General features: G+C 35.5%; 1 protein-coding gene across 1 annotated transcript in view; it reads right to left on the bottom strand.

Moving 5' to 3' along the window:
- Positions 1 to 1,639: 1,639 nt before the first annotated feature.
- LOC131692567 (uncharacterized protein DDB_G0271670-like) overlaps positions 1,640 to 24,835 on the bottom strand; it is a 143,391-nt gene continuing 120,195 nt past the window's right edge. Inside the window, exon 3 of the mRNA XM_058979689.1 lies at positions 1,640 to 2,634. Within this exon, the coding sequence (XP_058835672.1) occupies positions 2,449 to 2,634 (186 nt within the window). The 3' untranslated portion in view covers positions 1,640 to 2,448. The remainder of the gene's footprint in view (positions 2,635 to 24,835) is intronic.

The following is a 24,835-nucleotide window of genomic DNA, read 5'->3' as shown; positions in this document are numbered from 1 at the left end:
ATTTTTTGCATTTTTTGTATTTTTTTATATTTTTTGTATTTTTTGTATTTTTTATTTTTGTATTTTTTGTATTTTTTTTTGTATTTTTTGTATTCTTTGTATTTTTTGTATTTTTGTATTTTTGTATTTTTTGTATTTTTTGTATTTTTTGTATTTTTTGTATTTTTTGTATTTTTTGTATTTTTTGTATTTTTTGTATTTTTTGTATTTTTTGTATTTTTTGTATTTTTTGTATTTTTTGAATTTTTTGTATTTTTTGTATTTTTTGTATTTTTTGTATTTTTTGTATTTTTTGTATTTTTTGTATTTTTTGTATTTTTTGTATTTTTTGTATTTTTTGTATTTTTTGTATTTTTTGTATTTTTTGTATTTTTTGTATTTTTTGTATTTTTTGTATTTTTTATATTTTTTGTATTTTTTGTATTTTTTGTATTTTTTGTATTTTTTGTATTTTTTGCATTTTTTGTACTTTTTGTATTTTTTGTAGTTTTTGAATTTTTTGGATTTTTTATATTTTTTTGTATTTTTATATATTTTTTATATTTTTTTGTATTTTTTATATTTTTTGTATTTTTTGTATTTTTTGTATTTTTTGTATTTTTTGTATTTTTTGTATTTTTTGTATTTTTTGTATTTTTTGTATTTTTTGTATTTTTTGTATTTTTGTATTTTTTGTATTTTTTGTATTTTTTGAATTCTTTGTATTTTTTGTGTTTTTTGTATTTTTCGTATTTTTTGTATTTTTTGTATTGTTTGTATTGTTTGTATTTTTTGTATTTTTTGTATTTTTTGTATTTTTTGTATTTTTTGTATTTTTTGTATTTTGGGTATTTTTTTGCATTTTTTGCATTTTTTGTTTTTTTTTGTATTTTTTGCATTTTTTATATTTTTTATATTTTTTGCATTTTTTGTATTTTTTGTAGCTTTTGTATTTTTTGCATTTTTTGTATTTTTTGTATTTTTTGTATTTTTTGTATTTTTTGTATTTTTTGTATTTTTTGTATTTTTTGCATTTTTTGTATTTTTTGTATTTTTTGTATTTTTTGTATCTTTTGCATTTTTTGTATTTTTTGTATTTTTTGTATTTTTTGTATTTTTTGTATTTTTTGTATTTTTTGTATTTTTTGTATTTTTTGTATTTTTTGTATTTTTTGTATTTTTTGTATTTTTTGTATTTTTTGTATTTTTTGTATTTTTTGTAATTTTTGTATTTTTTGTATCTTTTGTATCTTTTGTATCTTTTGTATTTTTTGTATTTTTTGCATTTTTTGTATTTTTTATATTTTTTGTATTTTTTGTATTTTTTGTATTTTTTGTATTTTTTGTATTTTTTGTATTTTTTGTATTTTTTGTATTTTTTGTATTTTTTGTATTTTTTGTATTTTTTGTATTTTTTGTATTTTGGGTATTTTTTTGCATTTTTTGTTTTTTTTTGTATTTTTTGCATTTTTTGTATTTTTTGCATTTTTTGTATTTTTTGTAGCTTTTGTATTTTTTGTATTTTTTGTATTTTTTGTATTTTTTGTATTTTTTGTATTTTTTGTATTTTTTGTATTTTTTGCATTTTTTGTATTTTTTGTATTTTTTGTATTTTTTGCATTTTTTGCATTTTTTGTATTTTTTATAGTTTTTGTATTTTTTGTATTTTTTGTATCTTTTGTATCTTTTGTATTTTTTGTATTGTTGTATTGTTGTATTGTTGTATTGTTGTATTGTTGTATTGTTGTATTGTTGTATTGTTGTATTGTTGTATTGTTGTATTGTTGTATTGTTGTATTGTTGCTTTGTTGTATTGTTGTATTGTTGTATTGTTGTATTGTTGTATTGTTGTATTGTTGTATTGTTGTATTGTTGTATTGTTGTATTGTTGTATTGTTATATTGTTGTATTGTTGTATTGTTGTACTTTTGTATTTTTGTATTTTTATATTTATTTATATATATCATTGGATTTATGTATAATTGTATTTTTATATTTTTGTATTCTGGAATTTTAGAATTTTTGAATTTTCGTGCTTGTGTATTTTGGTCCATTGTATTTTAGTATTTTTGCGTTCTTGTATTTTTTATTATGTTTTGTGTTTTTGTATTTTTGTATATTTCTATTTTTTTGTTTTTGTTTTGTTATATTTTTGTATTTATGTATTTTTACACTTTTGTATATTTAAATTTTTGTGTTCTCGTATTTTCGTGTTTTATTATTTTTATATTTGTGTATATTTTGTATTTTTGTACACTTGTATTTTTGCAATTTCGTATTTTTGCTTTCTCTGTATTTGTTTATTTTTGAATTTCTGTGTTTTCATATTCCTGTATTTCTGAATTTTGCTAAAATTTGCTAAAATTTAGTCTGTCTGGATTCGGAAGGCAGCTTATCCAATTAATTCATTTTAAAGGCTGATCCTCTCTAGGGATCCAGATGAGCATAAACCCCCGAGTTTTTGCATAATTACTTATAACCTGAATTAAGTAAAGTCATAGTTGCGTTTCGTGTTCTTCTCCTCAGTGTTGATTGAATTTTATACTCCTCTTTACATGAGGACTTCAATTTAATGCCGGTTTCATACATCACGTAGTGTTTTGTATTTACCTTCAAACCATCATAAAACATTTGGGAAATGGTGTTCAAATTTACCTGAAAAGAGACAAAATACGAAAAAAAAGATTAATAGGTTGGCCTCTCAGCGGGTGTTGTTTACTCAAAAAAAAACAGTCAGTCGGTTGATCTATCTACAATCTCCAAGGACGGATGTTCCATGTAGGCCAGCTCCCGAAACAAAACCATTAATCAAACAGCGGGACAGCACAAACGAACCGAGGGCAAAAAAGTACAAAACCAAACATAAACAAAAGGTTAAGCAGCCAAATTATCGCCTTTATTTTCTCCGACTACCGCCGTCGCAACACGAAGAATGATTAATTAAAAACAAGTGTCAAATTTGCTGCCTACACACTACACTCGAAAATCAGACCCGGTCAAAAGTGGATCAACTGTCTACCCTCCGACGAGGGGTGTATCGATGACAACTACTGTTCCGCGTGCGTCAATTGACAGCCGTCTGTTTACGCTCAAGCTGATTCCATTACAACCAATAAATCTCAATCCAGTGTCGAAAAGCTGTCGAAGCCAAAAAAGTTGCCAAATCGACAATAAATTAATTCACACAGCATAACCCCTACCAGCATAACGCTCTGCCAGTTAGAGTCAGAGATTGAGCGAGATAGAGCGAACGGGAAAAAAAGAGTGCGGAGTCAACGGCACACCAAGCAGGATAAGCAATTTATTCGCTAATAAATCATTTCGAGAAAGTGCGATGTCTCATTCCCCTCGATTCGTGTTCGTAACAGAAAAAAGCGGATTGAGAAAAAAAAAGTTACAGCTCAAGAGCCGAGAAAAAGCGATTTAAATCATTCGAAACGCTCGGAAGGGGGAGATCGACAGAGACAGAAGACGGGATAAATAAAAGCAGTATATTAATCATAATATGCTAATTATCAAACTTGTTCATGCTTAATCGTACAAATGAATGCTTCGTGACACGATCCATTTCATCCGGGGAGGCCGTGGCCTCGCCAAGGGGTCCCTCGAAGTTACGAATCGTAGCATGACAGCTAGCCAAGGGGTGAGTCGCTTAACACAAATCGAAATGTGCTCACAATTCAAAAAGGGTGGTAGCTTGTGCCGCAATGTGCCTCGATGTGCCACGATGTGCCATGGTGTTCAGTAAAACAAAAGCAATGGTTGCTATGATCATTTAACTACACTTTGTTGACAGTTTTTGAGTTGTCAGAAGTGTGCCTCAGTGTGCCACACATTGTGGTAACGAGTGAAATGATCGTGTATTACTGTGAATCGTAATCTTATATCGTGTTATCGGAAGTGATACAGTGTGTAGGGCACATTGTTCTAAGCGACTCACCCCTTGCAGCTAGCCATACTTAACACAAGTGTCAAAATGAAATATAACCCATAAAACGGAGACTCGGACGGAACAACGCTGACGCGGAAAGTGACTGAGACGCCGTTTTAAATTTTTCAGCTGGCCAATCGTCGTCATGCTGGGCGGGTGGGTTTTGCGGTCGCTTTTGATTTGTAGCTGCCATTTTGGGGGACCCGGCAATATGCCGCACACACTGTCGTGGACCCCCCTCGGGTGGTCGCCTTTTGCCGTCGTTCGTTCGATCGTTTATTCGGTCGTTCTGACCATAAATGAAGAGATAATAAAATTTAACGATTATTGTAAGTGGACCCCCAAAATCAGCCAACGGTCATCGTGAGCAGTAAAATGAACAAAAAAAAAAGAACTAAAACAGTGAGATTGAGGCCAGTTAAGGGTATCAGTTAATTGATGTGCCCCTCGCCTGACAGCTAGCTTTTGCGAAATCCCTTCATTCACTGACTGACGCCCTGTTTTGTTTAGTTTGTAAATGAGAGAAATTAGTATTCCAAAGAACGAAAAAATCTTACAATCAAACAAAAGAAAACATAACCGATCGTGACAGCTAACAAAAGAAACCGACAGAAAAAAAAACGCTCATAAACAATTATTTGCGGTTACGGTTAAACGAAATGCCATGGATGCCGAAAACCCGAGGGGAAGGACCTTCTTCGCATCAAAGGAGGCAGCTGTTTTCTTGACGATCGCAGGGTGCCGAGCAAGCGGTGAACAGCGAAAAAAAAAAAAGAATACCGGCCAAATTGGGAAATGAGAGGTAGGGCGCAAAAGAACAGAAAAGTTTTCCGAAAATTACTGTAATTAATCCTTTTATTGCATTACATGCTGCTTCCCTTTGTGTACTCGGGCTCGGTCGGTTCTCACTTACCCATTCGCTGTTATGACGCGGGTTTCTTTTTTTTCTCGCTCTCTCTCTCACTCTTGAGATCGGAACAACAAGGGGAATAAACGGCAGCAGCTTGTGTTTACTTAATAATAGCCCTCGACGAGTTGGCTCGGAGTTTCTTTCTTACGAGGCAACAGCACCAGCAGCAGCAAGCAGTCCTCCACTCTGAGAACGAAACTCAATTATTGTACTTCTTTGCGCCCGTGTCCAACCCCAGGCCCGGGTTTGCTGTGCGCACTCAACACGAGACTTTTTAAAAGTTTATTAGGGCTCTTTAGCCGTACACCCAACTCCGAGTTGGTGGCGGGGAGGGGGGGGGGACTGTTCAACGGAATTGAGCGACTCGTCTCACGGTACGCGGTGAATGTGACCAATGGATGCGAAATTGTAGAAAAAGACTGAGGAAATATTGGTTTTGAATGCTAGGAAATTCCATGTTTTGTTCTGATTCCATGTTTGTCTTTTTCCATCGAAGCGCCCCTCGGCGTTTATGCACGGGAAAAAATGTTTGATGTGTAATCATATTGCGACGAAAATATTTTTATCGATATCGAATTTGCGATAAGAGCCAATTGTGTTATTTAATTAAATTGAGGGTTCCTCATTGTCCGAGGTTTCGACATTTATTATTGAACTTTTTCAGGGACAACTAAAAAGGAGTGGAAAAAACTATTCCATAAAATAGTACAGAATATCGCTCTGGGAATTCTTGTAGTAAATAAGACAGTCAAATGACAGAATTGATTGCCCATATTTTAAATTTATTATGATGAAGTCTTTAATAAAATTTCAATTTCCTCGTGAAGATACAAATATGCCTAGTGACTTGACTTTCGCTGGAATTTTTGTTGTATCACATGGTTGGGGTTAAGCAAGTTTGCAATATAAGAATAAAACTTAAGAAGAAGAGTTTTAGGCTTAAGTATTTTAGACTTCGTTTAAAATTTTTAAGAATGTTAAATATTTTCAGAATTTTAATAATTTTGAAGATTTTTTTAGCTTAAAATTTTGAATTTTAAACATTTTAAGAATTTTTAGAATAAGAGAAATTTTGAAAATCTTAAAAATTTAAAAAAATTTAAGGATTTTAAGAATTTTAAGTATATAAAAAATTTCAAGAATTTCACACATATCAAGAATCTTATGAAGTTTTAAGAATTTCAAAAAATTTAAGATGTTAAGAATATTAAGAATTTCTAAGAATTTTATGAATTTTCAAAAGGGCAAAGGGTCTAAAACGCCGAGGCCCGGTTAGTTGCAGTTCTCTAGTTTAAATAAACTCGTGATTTTAAATACAAATGATTGAGCGTTTCCGGATTTTCCCAAAAATTTAAAAAATTACTAAAACTTCAAAAATTTCAAGAATTTTAAGAATTTTGCAATTTTCAAGAATTTCATGAAGCTAAAATTTTTAAAAAAATCAAGAATTTCAAACATTTCAAGCATTTCAAAAATTTTCCAAATTTCAAAGATTTTAAGAATTTTGAAAATAAAAAAAAAATATTAAGGAGTTTAAGAACTGCAGAAATTTTAAGTACTTTAAGAATCTTAGAAATTTGAGGAATTTAAAGAAATTTAAAAATCTTGAGAATTTTAAGAATTTTAAGGATTTTAAGAATTTCAAGAATTTAATGATTTTGATGAATTTTAAGAATTTGATGAATTTTAATCATATGAAGAATTTCAAAAAAATCGAGAATTTTAAGAATTTCAAGAATTTTAAAAATTTTAAGCATTCCAAAAATTTTAAGAATGTTACGAATTTCAAGAATTTTACGAATTTTAAGAATTTCTAGAATTTAAAAACTTTCAGGAATTTGAGGAATTTTAAGAATTTTTATAATTCCAAGAATTTAAAGAATTTTGGGAATTTTAAACATTCTAAGAATTTTAAGATATTTAAAAGTTTTAAGAATTTTAAGATTTTTAAGAATTTTAAGAATTTAGAATTTCAAGAATTTTAAGAACATTAAGAATTTAAAGAATTTAAAGAATTTGAAGAATTTTAAGAATTTTAAGAATTTTAAGAATGTTAAGAATTTGAAGAATTTGAAGAATTTGAAGAATTTCAAGAACTTTAAGAATTTTAAGAATTATAAGAATTTTAAGAATATTGAAAATTTTAAGAATTTTAAGAATTTGAAGAATTTTAAGAATGCTAAGAATTTTAAGAATGCTAAGAATTTTAAGAATGCTAAAAATTTGAAGAATTTTAAGAATTTTAGGAATTTTAAGAATTTTAAGAATTTTAAAAATTTTAAGAATTTTAAGAATTTTAAGAATTTTAAGAATTTTAAGAATTTTAAGAATTTTAAGAATTTGAAGAATTTTAAGAATTTTAAGAATTTTAAGAATTTTAAGAATTTTAAGAATTTTAAGAATTTTAAGAATTTTAAGAATTTTAAGAATTTTAAGAATTTTAAGAATTATAAGAATTTTAAAAATTTTAAAAATTTTAAAAATTTTAAGAATTTTAAGAATTTTAAAAATTTTAAGAATTTTAAGAATTTTAAGAATTTTAAGAATTTTAAGAATTTTAAGAATTTTAAGAATTTTAAGAATTTTAAGAATTTTAAGAATTTTAAGAATTTTAAGAATTTTAAGAATTTTAAGAATTTTAAGAATTTTAAGAATTTTAAGAATTTTAAGAATTTTAAGAATTTTAAGAATTTTAAGAATTTTAAGTATTTTAAAAATTTTTAAAATTTTAAGAATTTTAAATTTTTTAAGAATTTTAAGAATTTTAATAATTCTAATAATTTAAAGAATTTTGAGGATTTTAAGAATTTTAAGAATTTTAAGAATTTTAAGAATTTTAGAAATTTTAAGAATTTTAAGAATCATGGCATTTATAAGAATTTTAAGAAATTCAAGAATTTTAAAAATTTTAAGAATTTTAAGAATTAAAAGAATTTTAAGAATTTTAAGAATCTAAAGAATTTAAAAAAAAAATTAAGATTATAAGAATTTAATAATTTGAAGAATTTGAGGAATCTTAAGAATTTCAAGAATTTCAAGAATTCCAAAAAATTTAAGAATTTTAAGAATTTTGGGAATTTGAGAAATTTTAAGAATTTAAAAAATTGTAAGAATTTCAAAAATTTGAAGGATTCCAAGAATTTTAACAATATTACGAAAAAAATAAAAGACTAAAGACTTCAAAAATTTAAAGAATTTTGAGGAATTTTGAAGAACTTCAAGAATTGCAAGAGATTGAAGAATGATTTTTCAGTACAGAGATTATTCAGTTTGAATATTTAAAGTTATTAGAAAGTCATGTCATGGTATATCAAGAGATGACAAATTGTTTGGATAGTTTGGTTTTCAATATTTATGACTATTAAGTTTTGGTTCTGTTGGATAATCGTTACTTTTATTTGCTTTATTTCAATTGAATAATTGGCCCTTCGCGATTCTTGGATTCACAACCTTTTGTAACCTTAAATTGACTTTTATTATCTTTGTATTCATCATGGAATGTTTGAGTTAAAAGTTGTAGAAGTTAACAGCTCATAAAGAGGGTGGGTGTAGCGTAGTAAAAAAACAAATGCCTTACACGCAGATCACCCGACTTCGATTCCCAACTCCGCACATAGAGTTAAAAAAATTTCTTACCCGAAAAGAGGTGGGAAATTCCTTTAAGATTTAAACAACTCCAATCTAAATAAAAATATATAGGCTCGTGAAATGTGTTTCTTGGATTCTTCAAGAGGAAAAATAAGGTCTCTACATGTCCCTTGATTTACAGAATTTTTGACGTCTAAAAATTGGAGATCGCGGATTAAAATTTGAAAATTGAACCAACCAAATTCGAAAATTTCAGGTTGAAAATTGACCATCTAAGATTGCAGATTGAAGATGAAATGAAAATTGAACCCTATTTCACTGGGTTCCGAGTAAAAATGAGGTCTCTGCATGCCCCCTTTATTTACTGAGTTTTGGACGATTCAAATTTCGAGATTGAGTATAACTATTTGATGATAGCAGGTCGCAGTTCGAACAAGCTCAACGGGATAGTTCGAAAATTTCAGATGCGAGATCGAAGATTGAAGAAGACCGATTAAAAATTGAACACATGAAATTGAGTTAGTACGAAAAAATAAGGTCTCTGCATGCCCCCTTTATTTACCGAGTTTCGGATATTTGAAAATACAAGATTGAGAATTAATATTTGAAGATTGTAGATCGACGTTTGAATCAAACATTGAATCTTTGAAAATGGAGATTTGAAGATTACAAATTTAAATTTAAACCAGAACAGCGCTTTTTGATTGAAGTTAGTCGACTGAAGATTGAAGGAAAACCTTACATACTTATCGTATACCTGTGCCGTCAAGTCGGCCGCTAGATACTGTTGAGATGAAGTTGAAAGTTAATCCATTACTTATGATTATTGATTCAAATAGTTGAATTCCGTGGAACTGATTTGGACATATCAGATATACTGATAGAGTACTTTTCAACGATTTCAGCTGTTCCCCTAATCTATTCAACCAAATCGGACCAATGTTTGCCCTATCAATTTCAAATCTTTCTCAAACAACAGTTTGCAGCATCGCACGGAACGCATTCCTCGTTCAATTAGGACGGTCTATCGAAAATGTACACCAGGGGAATAGAAACCGGACACTCCTATTATTACCGTTAATACGACCATAAACCGGCGTTCGCCTGAATGACGCAACTCACCCTCTAATTATCACGTGTACCCAAGCGGCCGCCCGCGACTAGATGAGTTTCGGCGAATGCCACAATCAGTGCAACTCGCTGTCAGAAAACCGTCGGAATCTGACGCCGAGTCCCGCTCGCTTAGACATGTTTATGCCCTCTTCGCTAGCCCGGGCAAAGGACAAAACACAATTAAAACATTATTCCCTATCGAGGGAATTTAGAGGGTAGACGGCTACGGTGAACTGTCAAATCGCCCCTTTTTCTCCCACCTCGAATCTACGACACGGAACAGCAGAACCATGCATGCATACGCATTCTCCGGAGGGATCACCACCGTTTGTCAAGCACCGTATCGAAACCGAACATGAAACAGTAGAGATGAGGGTTCAAAAGTGCAAACGGTACACGCTGACGAATGCCGTATTTTATTAGGGCGGAAAAGTCAGCCGCTGGGCAAACAATGCCGCAACGTACAGCTGCGCTGTGAATCACCCCTCGTCGATCGTGTGACTGTGTGTGCGGGGGAACGACAACGACGGTCAGAAAAAGAGATGTTGTTTCCAATAAACTCGATATGACAAAACAATCACGAAAGCCATTTTCGGAGATTATCTTTTTTTTCAGCAACCCTCCTGCTTCTCTACCTACCCACTACCGGGGCAGTGTACACAAATCGCACCGAATGTTGTGCCACCGTAGAGGAGGGTTGCGGATTACGACGACAGTTTTATCTCATGCGCTTCGGTTAATAAAATCGAAATTCAAGTATTTATGGATTATCAAACACTCGTAAATCTGCTTTTTATGGCCGCCGCCGCCCACTGATAGGCGACGCGCGATAGGGCTTTTTGCGGCTTATTCTGCCACGTTTCCCGAATAGATTGTGCGGTGTGTGTGAGCGATTGTGTGTCTTTATTTGTTTTGTGCCGAATTTCCATCGGGGGAATTTATTCGATATAGAGATTTATTCGGATTTTCCCCTTCCCTGTGCGGAAGGTCCGACGGCAAAATCAATAAATTCGATTTTGAAGTTCGTTTTCCCCGTTGTTGAAATACATACCGCATAAGCGTAGTAGGCCGCAGAAAAATTATTTGACCTGATCCTATTTGTAAAACGATAGCACCACCATCATCATCATCGAATATCGAAGCAGGCCGCGCCACCGTGACAGCCGAAGGGGCTAGCGGATTGTACTTTTTTCTCGTTTGCTTCTTTTCTCAGTTTTGAGTCCCTAGTCCACATACACGAACAGCACGACTGTACCATTTGTTGTTAGTTGAAGACCTTATGGCAGCAGACGCATTATAACGGTACTATGTTGCCACCAGTTGACAAACCCATGAATGATATATAGTAGAGTTACAAGCTTATCTAATCAAAACAGAGTGAATAAAAAAATGTCAGTAACCCAAATACCGAGACACGACTTTGTCAAACAAGCTTATTTTTCAGGGCTCCCGGTTGATGTTTTGCCGCCAAACGAATCAACAAGCCAGCCGTCGTCAATGGCGGCGGCGGCGGCCTTAAAAGACGAAAGAAAACATCGCCACCTTAGGATGACACATGTAAACAACCGGAAACAACACGCAGTTGCCGCGAGCGTACTACCTGTTCTGCCACTATGTTCGTTTCGCTTGCCGAAAGCAAATCGGCCGCCGCCGACCGATAAATATTTTGATTGGAAATCAATCGCGTGAGTGGGTGATGTATCTGTTTACCTGTTTGCCGCCTGACTGGTGGTTCACAGCCGGAGCCGATGACGACGAGCTGGCTGCCGTCGACGATTGTTGCTGCTGCAGGGCTGTTCCCGGAATGACGGAACCTGCCGCCGCCGCCGCCGTAGTTGTCGCTGCCACCGCCACCGTGGTAGCCGTTGCCGTGGCGGATGTTCCGGCGGCTACGGACGAACCGGTGGCGGCGGCCGCTGATGTGCTCGCCGGTGTAGACGGTGGCGGTGCAGCGGCCAGCTTCTTCGGGCTGTGAGGCCCCGCAGTTTCCTGCGGGGTGTTGGAGGGTTCTACTCGTACTATGATCGCTATTTTGGTTACTTTTTGATAGTTGGGGGTGCTGAAAGAAGGCTGCGCCGCGGTGGCCTCGGTAGGCCGTGAACTGACACAGATGCCGGGCGGTTGTTTTTTTATTTCTCGGTGAGCCTTTTTAATGGCTGACCGGCACGCGAATTATTGGCAGTTAATCCAAGGTAAGCGATTCTTTTTACACTTCTACCTTCTCTTTGTGATCGAACTGACGGCTCTTCTGAAAGTGATGTACCACTTGTTTACACTTTCGCAACGTTGACGTCTCGAAACGTTACAACATTTCACATTTTTTGTCGCACAATAAACATTGAATACTTCTCCTTTCTACGAAAAAAAAAAGAAAACCTAATTGACACATTTTTTTCCCGGAATTGGGATCCCATCGTGTTTCACTTAATTTAACGGATAGTTTCGTCAAGCGGCGGCTCAATTGAGGGGCTATCCAATTATGTTAATGGAGCAGTAATCGCGCTCGTTGTGACTGGAAGGGTCATTCCGGCAGCAAATGTGCGTCCGTCAAACCGTGCCGGCGTTGTTCCTTTTTGGCACCGGTCCGGTCCGTTCGTCGTCGTCTTTTCGTGATTGAGTGGCCTCTTCTTGAGTGTTATCATATTTGCTAGGCTTAAGTGTGTTGAATTAAGCGCGGTATCGCGTCAATCTTCTGGTTGCTGCCGTCGCCATCTTCGCGGACTTGTCCATCGCCGTTTATTCAAATTTTGGATCTTGTTTGTGCGCTTTTGGCGATGTTTATGTTAGCACTTTGGGTGCTGCATATCCAAACAACTTAGCGCTCCCGCCGCGAACGAATAAAGATTATAAAAAATTAATCAAGTGGCAGTTCTTCCAATTTGGAGATAACCCCCGAAGACGGCCTTCGAGATCGCTCGGCACTTGAATGTGTGAGCACGGATTATAGTGCTTCTTTCTGTTGCCAGCTGCAACTTTATAGCCCAGAGGGAAATCAGACGGCGATTATTTCTCGTTTTTATGCGTCTTATAATCCGCTTTAATCAATACATTAATATTTATACGCCCCTGCGCGCGGATGAACGACGATGACACCGAGTCGCGATCGAGTGTGGGGAATAAAACCATTAAGATTACTGACCGCACGGAGTACAAAACTGAAACGTCCCTGCCAATTCAATGAGCGACCCCTTGACGAAACTATCTTTCTTCACAGGACGGTGGCGGCTTGCTTACACTTTGGCACTTGCTCACGTGTGTGACATTCGCATCCACGATAAACACTAATGATTCAAACTCACAAAATCTCACATAATATTTGCAACCATTGCCCTTTGCCACAACGGGATAATCCAACCCTGATCCTGCTGAATGAAAACGTGTGTTTTCCACTGCCGCGTCCGACTCTCAGTTAGCCGCTGAACGGTAATGACGACGATGCAGGTAATAATCCAATTATCTCGATAGTCGCGCGTTGTGAACACGAAAAAAGCAAAACACACACCTCCGATTTGACAGCAGATGCTGTCGCCTATAACTGTCAAACGAAAATATCGACCGCGCACACACAAAACACCCACGAAACGGTTCTGTCCCCGACAAGGGGAAGAGAAAGCTAGCACGAAACTCGTATCCGTGAATGAGCGCGACGCAGACACAACCTAGCCGTACTAAAGTTCAACTCGTTATGATGAACGAATAGGTTGCCTTGCTTGCATGCCGTTACCGGAGCACCGGAGAGTCTAAAATCGCAACGTGAGAGTGAGCGAGAGAAACCGGTTGATCGCCCGCTCGCAAACGTCTCGAGAACAAAGAAAAATGCGTTCTGCAGAGCGCAGACTCGCTCCCGGGTCGCTGAGTTGCGAGAGTTTTGCACACTTTCGCTCTTCATTTGCCTGTGGACCATGTGCAGGGCTCTCCTCGGAATATAGGCTTTTGCACAGCGGGAAAGCGCAACTTGCGCCATATTGCAATATGGCCGCGTGCAATGACTTCGGCGAGAGACTGAGAGAAACAGCGAGAACGTTTGTTACTGTTCGCTGCAGATCCGGATGAATGGTGAATGTGGAACGACGAACGAGTGCAGCAGTTTCATTCGCGAGGAAGTCATACGGTGCTAGAACATCACCGCGCCGGATTGTGGGTTTCGAAAGCGCAACGCGCTCTCACCGCGCTTGGGTCTGCTCTCTGCTTTCTCTTCGCGCGGTCTGTACGCGACCACGGACGCCATCATGGATTTTGGTTTTGTTTTTGTTTTCGTTTTCTGTCTGGAGTCTGGGACCTGGGTCGGGTTGACGGTCGCTAACGGGATGGTTAGGTTGGATTCAGTCCGTAGACGGAAATGGGATCAATTGGTTGAAGGTTGGCTGCTATGCTGGTTTCATTCTGTTAACTGGTTGAGTTTAGAATGCCATCTGTCAAATGTGATTGATCAAAAAGCTGTTCCACCGTCCTTTCGACAGCCATTCGACGTCGAAGCGTCATTCACGGTGTAATAACAGCGAAACAAATCACTTTATAATAAGTAACAATTTTCTGCTATTTATCGTGTAAATATAATTATTTTCGAGCTATTCTCGTTTAACTGCCAACTGCTACTTGCCAGGCCCCCTTCCGAGTTCGCCTAATGATTCTACCTGCAGAAGCAGATGTTGTTCTTGTTGTTGGCCATGTTCGTTTAGTATTTTACAAACTCTTTTGACACCACTCGTCCCATTAGCCGCCGGTCCTAACTGGGTGACGGTGGTTGTACGGAGCGCAGCAAGCGGTGTGCCTGATGGTAATTACCGCAATAATAACACTACTAACTAACATCGAGAAGTGCGCCAAGCTCGAAAAAAAGGTACACAACAGCCAAGAGTACACTCGTAAAAGGCACCACACACTCTGAAAACATCCGCCGTTTGCTTGCATCGTTCGCTTGCTTGCTGGCCGCCGCTACCGCAGCCAACGCCGCTGCCACCCACCCGCACCATTATTACAAGCGGATAGTATTTTAAAACCGACATTTTTTACGACTTTTGCACCACCAGCAACGCGGCCGCCGACGATGGATGTGGCACGGCACGGAACGGCAGGGGTCAAGTCCCCATAATCTACCAACCACCCGTCACCCATCAAAGCATCGCATGTGTATGACACTTTGCCATTTGGGGTCGAAACCGCGACGACTTAGTGTACTGCAGGGGCAAACCGAAGTCAGAGTTTGGGTCAGCAGCGCACGGCTGAGCATGGAAAATTCTTTATGGTAAATGGTCAACAATTTACGGTAATAATAATCATCATCATCACTGCTGCCGCCGCCGCCGTAGCGATCGTCGTCGTCGCTGTCGTTGTCGCTGGATGGAAACAGGTCCAAGATGGCCTCGAATGGCGAGCACTGACATACACACGCACACAGCCTCGAACACTCAAGCTCACCGCGAGTTATGTATGGTGAAAAAGGGTAGCCATGGAACAAATTGAGTTCAGCCGCCCAAGTAGTAGGCGATGGTTTTTTTCTGCTGCAAATTAACCAACAGTCACAGAACCACTATCCATGCCGAGGCATTTCAACTTTCAATCACTTCTGTAAAGTGGACTCTGAACATGACTGTTGACAAAAAATTAGTTGCAGCCTAAAATAGCCGCCCGTACTGAGCTGGTTTAAAGTGTTGCGGGTGATGGAAAGCAGCGGCTGCTACGAGGCGTATTTGTGAGAGACCGACGAAGTGACGAAGGCGACGATTGAAGGCGAATGTTGCATAATGCGTTATTGAAACCGAAGCCGGCGATACTCACTTGAGGGTTATGGGAGTGTCTTGCGTAAAGGTGTTCGGTTTTTTCAATAAGGGATTTGGGTGAAAAGAATGCTGAATAGATCCAACATTCTTCAACACATTAACTTTTTTAATGGTGCAATAAGTATGTTTTTAGTGTACTATTGCCGATTCTATCATAGAAAATATTTGAAATTTGGCAACAATTACAAATCGCCTGCCAAACTAAATATTTTTTTGAAGAAAAAATCGCTCCGGTTGATAAAAAAAAGCTCCGAACATAAAAATCATTTCAATCGATTCTGAAACGAAAGATATGAATCTAGGTCCTATACCTATAAAATTTTGAAAAATGCTTGTGACCCATTTAAATACTGAAAAATCTCGAGCTGGACACCTATTTGAATAAGTCAGGGTCATGTTCAACTTTTAAAGAAGGCAGTTTCGCTCTAATAGTCATTACAAAAGTGACAAGAAAAAAAACTTACCCCTCTCGTTCATCGATTCCTGGTCTCACTAGCAGAGTGCCTGCTACAAATTTAAACCTAGCTACTGAACCAACGTTTTTTGACAGTTTACAACGAGAAATCTCACCTGATCGCGTTTTCACCACTATATGACACTTTATGCATCAGATTATTAACAAATGTGATTTCATTGTGCACAACTTTGCCGAAGACTGCAAATCGATCCAACTTCAATAGGAAAAATTACAATTTTTTCACGAAATTATTTCTGAATAAACTTCAAACTAACTAAACTAATGTTTGCTACATTGCATTAATCACCAATTCCAACGAACGTAATTTTTTGCGGTAAAATGGTTAACCCTCAGGAAAGTCGCGCTATGCACTGCGGTGCGATCGCCGGAGGGTTAAACTTAGAAATAGCATGTTCGGAAAAAAATTGCTACGTAATATGCGTCATCTTTCGGTGATAATACTTTAATTCGCGATGTCATCCAATACACGCCGACGAACCATTCAACGGAGAGAGATAGATCGTAACATGTTAAGAAAAACTATTGAAAACTGTATGTTCTACAACTTTGTAGAAGACATCAAATTTCTATCTCTTTCGTTTGAAAAGTTAATCTGGCGCCGTCTATGCACAGAAATGTAGGACTAAACTTCTCTACCCAAAGATGACGCATGAATGTACCGAAATTCTTTCAAAAGTATCATTTAACTAAAAAACGAACATTTCTTTCACAAAACAAAAGAAAAAAATATTTTCTTCTAAAAAAAACTGAAATAATTTGGAGTCTTCGACAAAGTTGTAAAGGTAATACACACAGGTTTTTTTACGCGGAGGATACGTGAAGCGTAGAAAAATCGCGTTACTAGAAAATCCGCGTAAAAAAACCGCGTGAAAAACCGTGTTAATTGGAGAATTTAAAAAAAAAATCCGCAGCAAAAGACAATTGGTGGAAGTATATTTTTGCACGGATTTCGCAATTAACACGGTTTTTGCAAAAAGTCCTTAGCAGATTTTCGGAAAGATGGAAAAGACTGCACAGTGGCACGACTCAGAACACAATGTGGACTAAAGTCCAAACTTTTCCGTATCGGTTCATATAGGACATTTTTATATAATTTTGGTACGCTGAATTCGTTTTCGATATCAAAGCATTTCAAAAATAAACATTTACTATTCATTAGGGTGTCTCAAAAATATTTTTTTTTCTAAATCGTTCTAAAAATTTGTGTATATTAATTTTCGTGTGCTAAATCGTTTTTTATATTTGTAAAAAAAAATCATTATACATTAGGGTGGCTCAAAAATAATTATTTTGTTGTGAAGGTTCAAAAAAAATTTAAACACATTTTTGTGCGCTGAATTCCTATGTTGGTTATAAAATAGAAATTAACTTTATTTCTTATTAGAGTGGCTCAAAAGTAAATATTTTGTCTTCTATAATGATTTATTTCAATTGTAATTTTGGAATTTTTTTTCCGTATTGAAACGAATTGATTGACATCTCATTATGGGACTTCAGAAATGACTATATTATTTTTAAGGATCAAATAAGATGTGATTGACTAATTTTGGAACGTTTAATTCATTATTGGGTTACTTGGTATGAAAACCAAATTTTCTTTCGTTTTCAAAATAAACATTTTGAGCGTCTTAGTGGAATACTGATTTACATTCACTAATCAACAAGATGGTTAACGATTTTGTTTTCGCAGGTGTGTTTTAAGTTACTTAGATTGCTTATTTCATATCTTAAATAAAAATAAATCCAAAATCCTTTTTTCGCGTATATGGTTCATTTAAAAATGGTCTTATTTTATTTGGATAATATCGCATACCCTTAAGGTTGCACAGAGAATGCGCAAAATTCGCAAACGAAAAAAGCAGTTATTTTCCACACCGTATGTCAGATCTTCATAAAAATCAATCAGCAGTACTGTAACAACATTCTATATACGCTGATTGATTTTTATGAAGATCTGACATACGGTGTGGAAAAAAACTGCTTTTTTCGTTTGCGAATTTTGCGCATTCTCTGTGCAACCTTAAGCTATATGAGTGATATGCAAACTCGGATAAAATAGTCTCACCAATGACTAGAACTCTACTGTGTTCACTCAATTTGACAGTTATTGCGTAAGTTAGCAAAAATAGTTTATGAAACATTTTATGACACATATCAGATGGTTGAAAATATTTACTGAATTTTAAACATTCTTAATTCCTTTACCACTTAAAAACCATACTTCCCACTCGGCTCCTTACTCTTGATCACTACTAAAACCCTGGTAGATCATGCTCTAAATGCTATTTGAAAGTTGTGCATAAATTAGTGTCATTATTCTAGTTATAAAGTGAATATTCAAATTAAATGTCAGTAATAACCATGCGTCTCCATTCACAGTTTTTTCAAATTTTGACTACTTATCGCAAGTTTTCGCAAAACTAGCATAGGTTCATTTTAAAGAGAAAATGAAAAGCTTTCAAATGAGCATAGTGTGATCGCGGGCATTCATGGGCGTCGTTGTTGTTTTCGCTTTAGAAGTTCGAATTTAATAAAAATTCATGACAAACAGTTATCTAAACACTAACTAAACCAACTAGTGACTTATTTTTAGCGATTTTACGATGTAATTTTAACACATGGATAATTTTGGTGAAGTAATGCAATTCATAAAATCAACGGTTTCTTTGAAAAACGAGAATAACCGTATGTAGTACCTATGGTCAAATAATGCAAAAAACACTTGAGTTATGCCCTTCAAAAAGCTGTCAAAAATTCATTTTGCATTCAAATCACCTAAAATCTCGCGAAAATGTCTCTGATGGCTCAGCTGATACGAGAAAAATACTAATGAGAATATCGCATAACCTTCATATATGGACTTAAGTCCGGGCTCGTCCCACTGTGGACTGGTCTGGAAGACTCCTGATGGCGCGCACCTCAACACTATATTTATTTGTATTTTTGGAATGGACTTGACGAGCAGGTGACAGAAATTGATTTTTGACGCCATTTTGACATTCAAAATGGCGACATCCGGCTTAGCAAAATTCTCTGTAACTCAATCAATATTTTTTACATTTTAACGACATTCAATTGGCTAGAGATTACTGGGTAGGGAAAGTTATGAAAATTAGAGCCATATTACTCAAGTGAAAGCAATGATGTGAAGTATACAGATCGGAAAACTAGAAGTGGGTCATTAGAACAGGCTTAACTTTTGTCTTCTGTTGATGAGGGTCGAGCTTAGGCAGCATAACTACGAATCACTCGAGTTCACCAGCATGTCTCTTGGCATACTGGGATTTTTGGAATGGTCGGAGTGGTTGTGGGATTAGGAATCGACGATTTAGTTAAAAAAGAATCGATTTCCGCATTTAAAGGAAGATATTTTAAGAATACTTTCAATCGTATAATTCAATATAAGTTGCTCAAGAAATTGAAAAAAAAAACGCTTCCATGCGTTAACCGTTATATTTCATTAGTATAATAGCATCAAACATATGCTTTGAAAGGGAAAGAGCGAAAAATTCGATTCAAACCGAACAAAAATCGATGATTCAGTTTTTAATGTGTACTAAGCTTTCATTTGATGACATTAATTTACATGAAGAGCTTGACAATATTCGTCTGCCGCTAAGCACAAAAAAATATGCTTGGGCCATAAGTCTTAATCGCTTGCCAAACCAAGTTTTTTAGTAAATTTCTCAGGACTTAGATTCCTAAAGAAGCAAGGCAATTAATTTAACCTGCAAAATAAGTAATTTTGAGAGGGTTTACATGCAAGATACCTGAAAATTAATGATTCTATAGAGAAAATTCTAACGTTATCATTTTCTTGGGGCCTATTCATAAATTAAGTAACGCCAAAACTGCCCAAAATAGACTCCCCCAAGTAACAAATTGTCACAAAGTTCGTTATCCTCCTCTTCTATTACGTAACAAATGTGGTAAAATTTTTTTTTCTTCAATTAAAACATGTTACGTAATGCTCTAGCTTACTCCCTCTCCCCCATATGTCACAGTTTTATACCCCCTTCCCTCCTAAAAGCGTTGCGTAATTTATGAATGGTCTCTTGCTGTATTTTAGACTGGTAAAATGGGGCTTTATCCAAATCGGATTTTTTTGTCTTTTTCTTAATAAACTGAAGCAATTAAAAAACTTTCTTCTCTAGTCGTTGTATCGTTAAGATGAGAAAAATATGCTCAAGAAAGAATTTACTAGAATCTGACCTGGTTTATCTGCTAGAGCCCATCAAGCGGGTACTATGTGAAGTTAACAAAATCAGGGGCAGTCAAAATAGGGGCATACAAAATCGAAGGCTGAAAAAATCTGGTTTGCACTGTATTCTTTAACAAAAATTCTAGTTTCGATATCTCAAAAATTGATTTATTTTTTATAATTCGAATCTTGATTTTTTTAATATTTTTATTCCATTTTAATATTTTTAAATATGTATTTCTATACCCATCAGCTTCCAGCTAACAATTTTTTTTTGTAGAATCACGTTTTATTTAATAATAATTAATAGTTTTTTGGTCACATTTCTTTAGGTCTGGTTATTTTTCAATTCTATTTATTTATTAATAAGCGGAGGTAAAAATTGAGCCCGCTTCAAATGTAACTCTTAAAATTCCTTGGAAGAACTAGAAATACAAATCAGTCTTATCAAAAAAGATATAACATCCAGAAAGTTTGATTGAATACTGATAGAGTCTCGACTGTACTCTATCAGTACCCAATCAAAATTTGCAAAATTTGTACCGAACAGCGTTTCAAATTGGGCCACAGTTCCAAACTGCCTCTCGAATCAAATATTAGAAAAAACGTTACTAGATTAACTAGTTTAGCTAGAAATAAAAAACAAACTAAAATTGGCTTCTCAAATTTAGATTCAAAGGCGAGTTTGGTAACTGAATTTCGGTTCTCGACGTAACATAGAAATTGGCAAGAATTACAAATCGCTTGCCAAAATAAATATTTTTTTTGATAAAACATGGCAGATAAAAGAAGAAAATGCTCAAAAAGATCTTTCGAATGGATTTTGGCAGCGAAAACATGGCTTCGGCTCTTTACCATCAGATTCAACTGTATGAAACTGACCCATCAGTTGCGGATCCAGGTGTAGGGTCTTGAGATTTGGGAACTCCCGTCCCTCCCGAAAATTTTCAATTTGTTAGATATTTTATACTAATTTCAATTTTATATTAGTTCCTTAATAAAAATTATCTTAAATTATTTTTTTTTTGATTTTCATTACATGAGGGTTTTATGTATTACGTAGTGTACAATGTTCCTTTCAAAATCGAAATATCAGATCCCTCCCGAATTTTTTTTTTTTGGATCCGCCGCTGAAACCCCTGAGCTTCCGTTTAAGACGTTACGAGCTGATGCTACACAAAACTTCTGCTATTTACGTTGATAAGTCCTATGATGCACTGGTACTGTGTTCGAACGTATAAAGTACATTCCAACATACAGGCAGCTGTAGTACAACTTGATGTCCCATCGAAACTGACCGTTGGTTCAGTATAGCTTCCACCAAGAGACAAAACGCTGCTGATATCCTGAAACAGGATCTATTGAAAGGACTCCCAAAGCCACGCATCCTCTTAGGTGACCTGAATGCCAACCATCCTGCTTGCGACAGTCGGTTTACAAAAAAAAACAAAAACTTATTTATCAAACAATTTTGAAGTGGAGAGAGTAGAAATGCAAATAGAAATCAGAAGCCTTCATCCTCAGTGGGATGTCTATCCGTAGGCAATCTGATCGAGGAACTTTGTTACTGAAAAGAGGTTCTTATACCTTCGAGTGGAAAGCGCGTAAGTGCATCAACTTACAGGTCCATAAAATAAATTCCATTTTTTTTTCAAATTTCCACAAATAGGTTAGTTGCTTTTGAGACTAGATTAGTGGAAGCATTTTACATTAAAATGTTTTTTTTCGAGATATGTTTGGAAAAAGGCGTGTTCAAAAAACAAGTATTGCTTTGAAAAAACAAAATTTAACACAGTTTAATGAATACAAAATGGCGGTTTAGAAGGTGTTGTTGGATATTTAATAGTAATGCAATAATATCTGGGTTCAAATTGAATTACTCATCACGCGTTCCTCTGACAATATTTGCAGAGAATGGAGAAAAAAATAAACTGTTTGACAAGGGATTTGCTCTGTTGGTGAAAGCTATGGTTTTGGTCAAAACCTTTAACCGAACCGGTCATTCGCGGCCAAACGTTTATTTAAAATTATAGTTATTCGCAGCGCGCTGGCTCTATGCACGAATAAAGCTAACACAAAACTATAAACTCGGTAATCTCGGAATGGAGTTTTTGGAAAATATCGTTGAGTTTTTCAACCGATTTTCAGAATTTCTTTTATTTATTGTATTTACAATCTCGTGTACTTGAATTGCGATACAACATTTCAAATAAACACTTGAAAGCAATCCTTTTTAAAGACTTTTCGAAAATGGTATTGAATATATAATTACCGATATTCTGTTTTATCGACATTTATAAATAATGTTCGTAACTCTGTTTTACCGACTGATTTACATTTTTAAAGAAAGGGATATATCTACACTGTAATCATAAAAATTTCTAAATCAATAAATCTAAATTAGTATTTGTCTACTTTATCGACTTTTCGAACCTGTTGTATACATTACCGTTTTATTAGCTAATCAAACGTTTCAACGGTAGAATAAATCCTATTACAAACCCGTACAGAGATCCACACCAAAATCTGCTGACAGCTCCCCAAACAATCACTTCCCACCTAGTGGATTTAGTTACCCTGAAACATTATCCGACACTAAGCCAAGTCTTCTTAACCCATTCATCACCGTACACTATCGGCCAGAAAAACCAACAGGAGAAAAGAAATTAAATTGACTATTTTATTACTTCCAATTTATCGCACAATGAAGTCCGAGTTGGTGTATCTGTGTGTGCGTGTTTTTTTTACCACTTTCCAGCATCCTCGCCGGAATCCTTCAGACTCATCCCGAACGGAGCACAACACGAGACACATGGCAAGAGCCTGGTCGACTAACAAAAAAAGCAGCCACTTTCTTGCCACACTCAGCCCAGCTTGTTGTGTACTTGTGACTGAAGCAAAACTTGAGCCAAACGTATCTCTACAACCTCGGATGCTACCGGGACGACCGAGTCAACAGCCAAGTTTATCCTTTTCTCTGTAACGTGATCTAAACCGTCTGCTTTTTTCCCCCGCTGTCCGTCCCTTCCGTCGCTTCGCCGGACTTTGAATGAGTATGTTTACATTAACTGTGATTACTCTTTTGTTTCATTTGCCAGAGTTGTGTTCTGGACACACCACTACTGTACGATTCGGACAACTCCCTCCCGGGTAGTTTGAGTTCCCGGTTGAGTATTTGTTGCTGTAGGTGTTTCTGTTGTGTTAAAATGGGTTTTTTGGGGGGCTATTGCCGTGGCATGTTTAGCTTGCGAGATGAGACGAGTACCGCCATAACAAACACGTTCCGGAGGCAACGAAACAGATCTCCGAACGTTGTCGTTCGCGCAGGGTTTGAAGAGAAACGAGGGGTAAATCGTTTGTCCTGTGTATTTCGACGATGCCGGTGATAGGAAAAGACAGTGTTTACACGTTAGGATACTGAAGATCCATCTCTAATCTAATAAAAAATGCTCAACAAAGTTTTTTCGAAAGGCTATTATTACCAATATACATTTGACGCGAAAATTGTTCTAATACATACGTTCTACAGGCATTTGGGCTCCTACTGATTTGCAGGTACAAATTCCTTGCCTGGTCATAATTTTTTTTCAATTTGTTTATTTTTCATCGAAAACGTATTCTGAGGTGTACGACTTCCGAACACGTCTACGTGTTCTGACTCCTAGATTCAGTGCTAGCACCACCTGCCACGAAAAAAATTGGAACTACGGCTGTTTTCGTCTCAGAGATTCTGTTCTGATTATCTTCCTATATCTTCCTATTGGCAACTGACAGACATTATGACCAAAACCGTATCGTTTACCACATGAAGAAATTGCTTGCCAAACTTTTTTTCTGATTTATCCGCAACTGTGCACTGGAAAAACCGTCAGATTTGTGCCTTATGCTATTTTATTATTATATTTCTTCCTACTTTATCGATTTTTTGAAGATTTTCAATAAATTGATTAAGAGATACGAAAAATAATAAAATTAGAATACGGATGGGTAGGATAGGTGCTTGCTTGAAGTCGGACGATCTACCCGAGTCAAACAGCATGGTCGATAATAGAGCATCAATTTGCCGAATTTTTCCAAACAAATCGATAAAGTAGAACTAAGCGGCAAATAAAACAATAACATAAATCGTTTCTTAGAGAAAAAAATGGAAAATTGGTTAAATTGAAAAAAAAAACTTGTAAAATGATCTTTTAAACTCACCAAACATTCAATAACAATTTCACTATTGGTACACCACCGAGCAGATACTTCAAGCCATAGATATTTCGTAATTTGTAAATGACGAGTTCTTCTTTTTTTGGGCTTTTGATTGCTGTGTCCGCCTAAACATGAGTAATAGGATTCTTCAGATTAACGGAGCTTTATTTAATCTCGAATATAAATTATTCAGCCACGAACTGTGTCAAATAAACGAGGTGAATAAAATAATGAATAATCGACTATGCAAACACCAGCTATAGCTGTCATAATCAGTGATAGCAAAAGAAGCGAGGGTAAAACCACTGATGACAGCTATTTAATGCAGTTAGGGTGATGGCATGTTTTTTTGGCTAAAAGTTTTTACAATATTCTCTATTTCCGATGTGACTTAAAGTTGAGTAAATCGAGTCTCATCAGTATCCAACATTCCAACACAACAACTGACCATGAATGACGTCCCGTAAGTAGAGAAGTTCTGTTTAGAGATTGAACGTCTGTGCTTGCGGGACATCAATCGTGGCCAGTTGTTTGGTTAAGAGCAAAAGTAGAATTAGCATCTATCTGGCACGTCAAGTCGTCTGCCATGATACTGATGAGACAAACTTGAAATGCAAATTTCTTGACATACCATTTTAACAAGTCTTAAAATTTGTTA

Source organism: Topomyia yanbarensis, chromosome 1 (genome assembly GCF_030247195.1).
Source record: "Topomyia yanbarensis strain Yona2022 chromosome 1, ASM3024719v1, whole genome shotgun sequence".
NCBI classification, from domain to species: domain Eukaryota; kingdom Metazoa; phylum Arthropoda; class Insecta; order Diptera; family Culicidae; genus Topomyia; species Topomyia yanbarensis.
The sequence above is the reverse complement of the archived record's forward strand: the minus strand, read 5'-3'. Positions and strand labels throughout refer to the sequence as shown.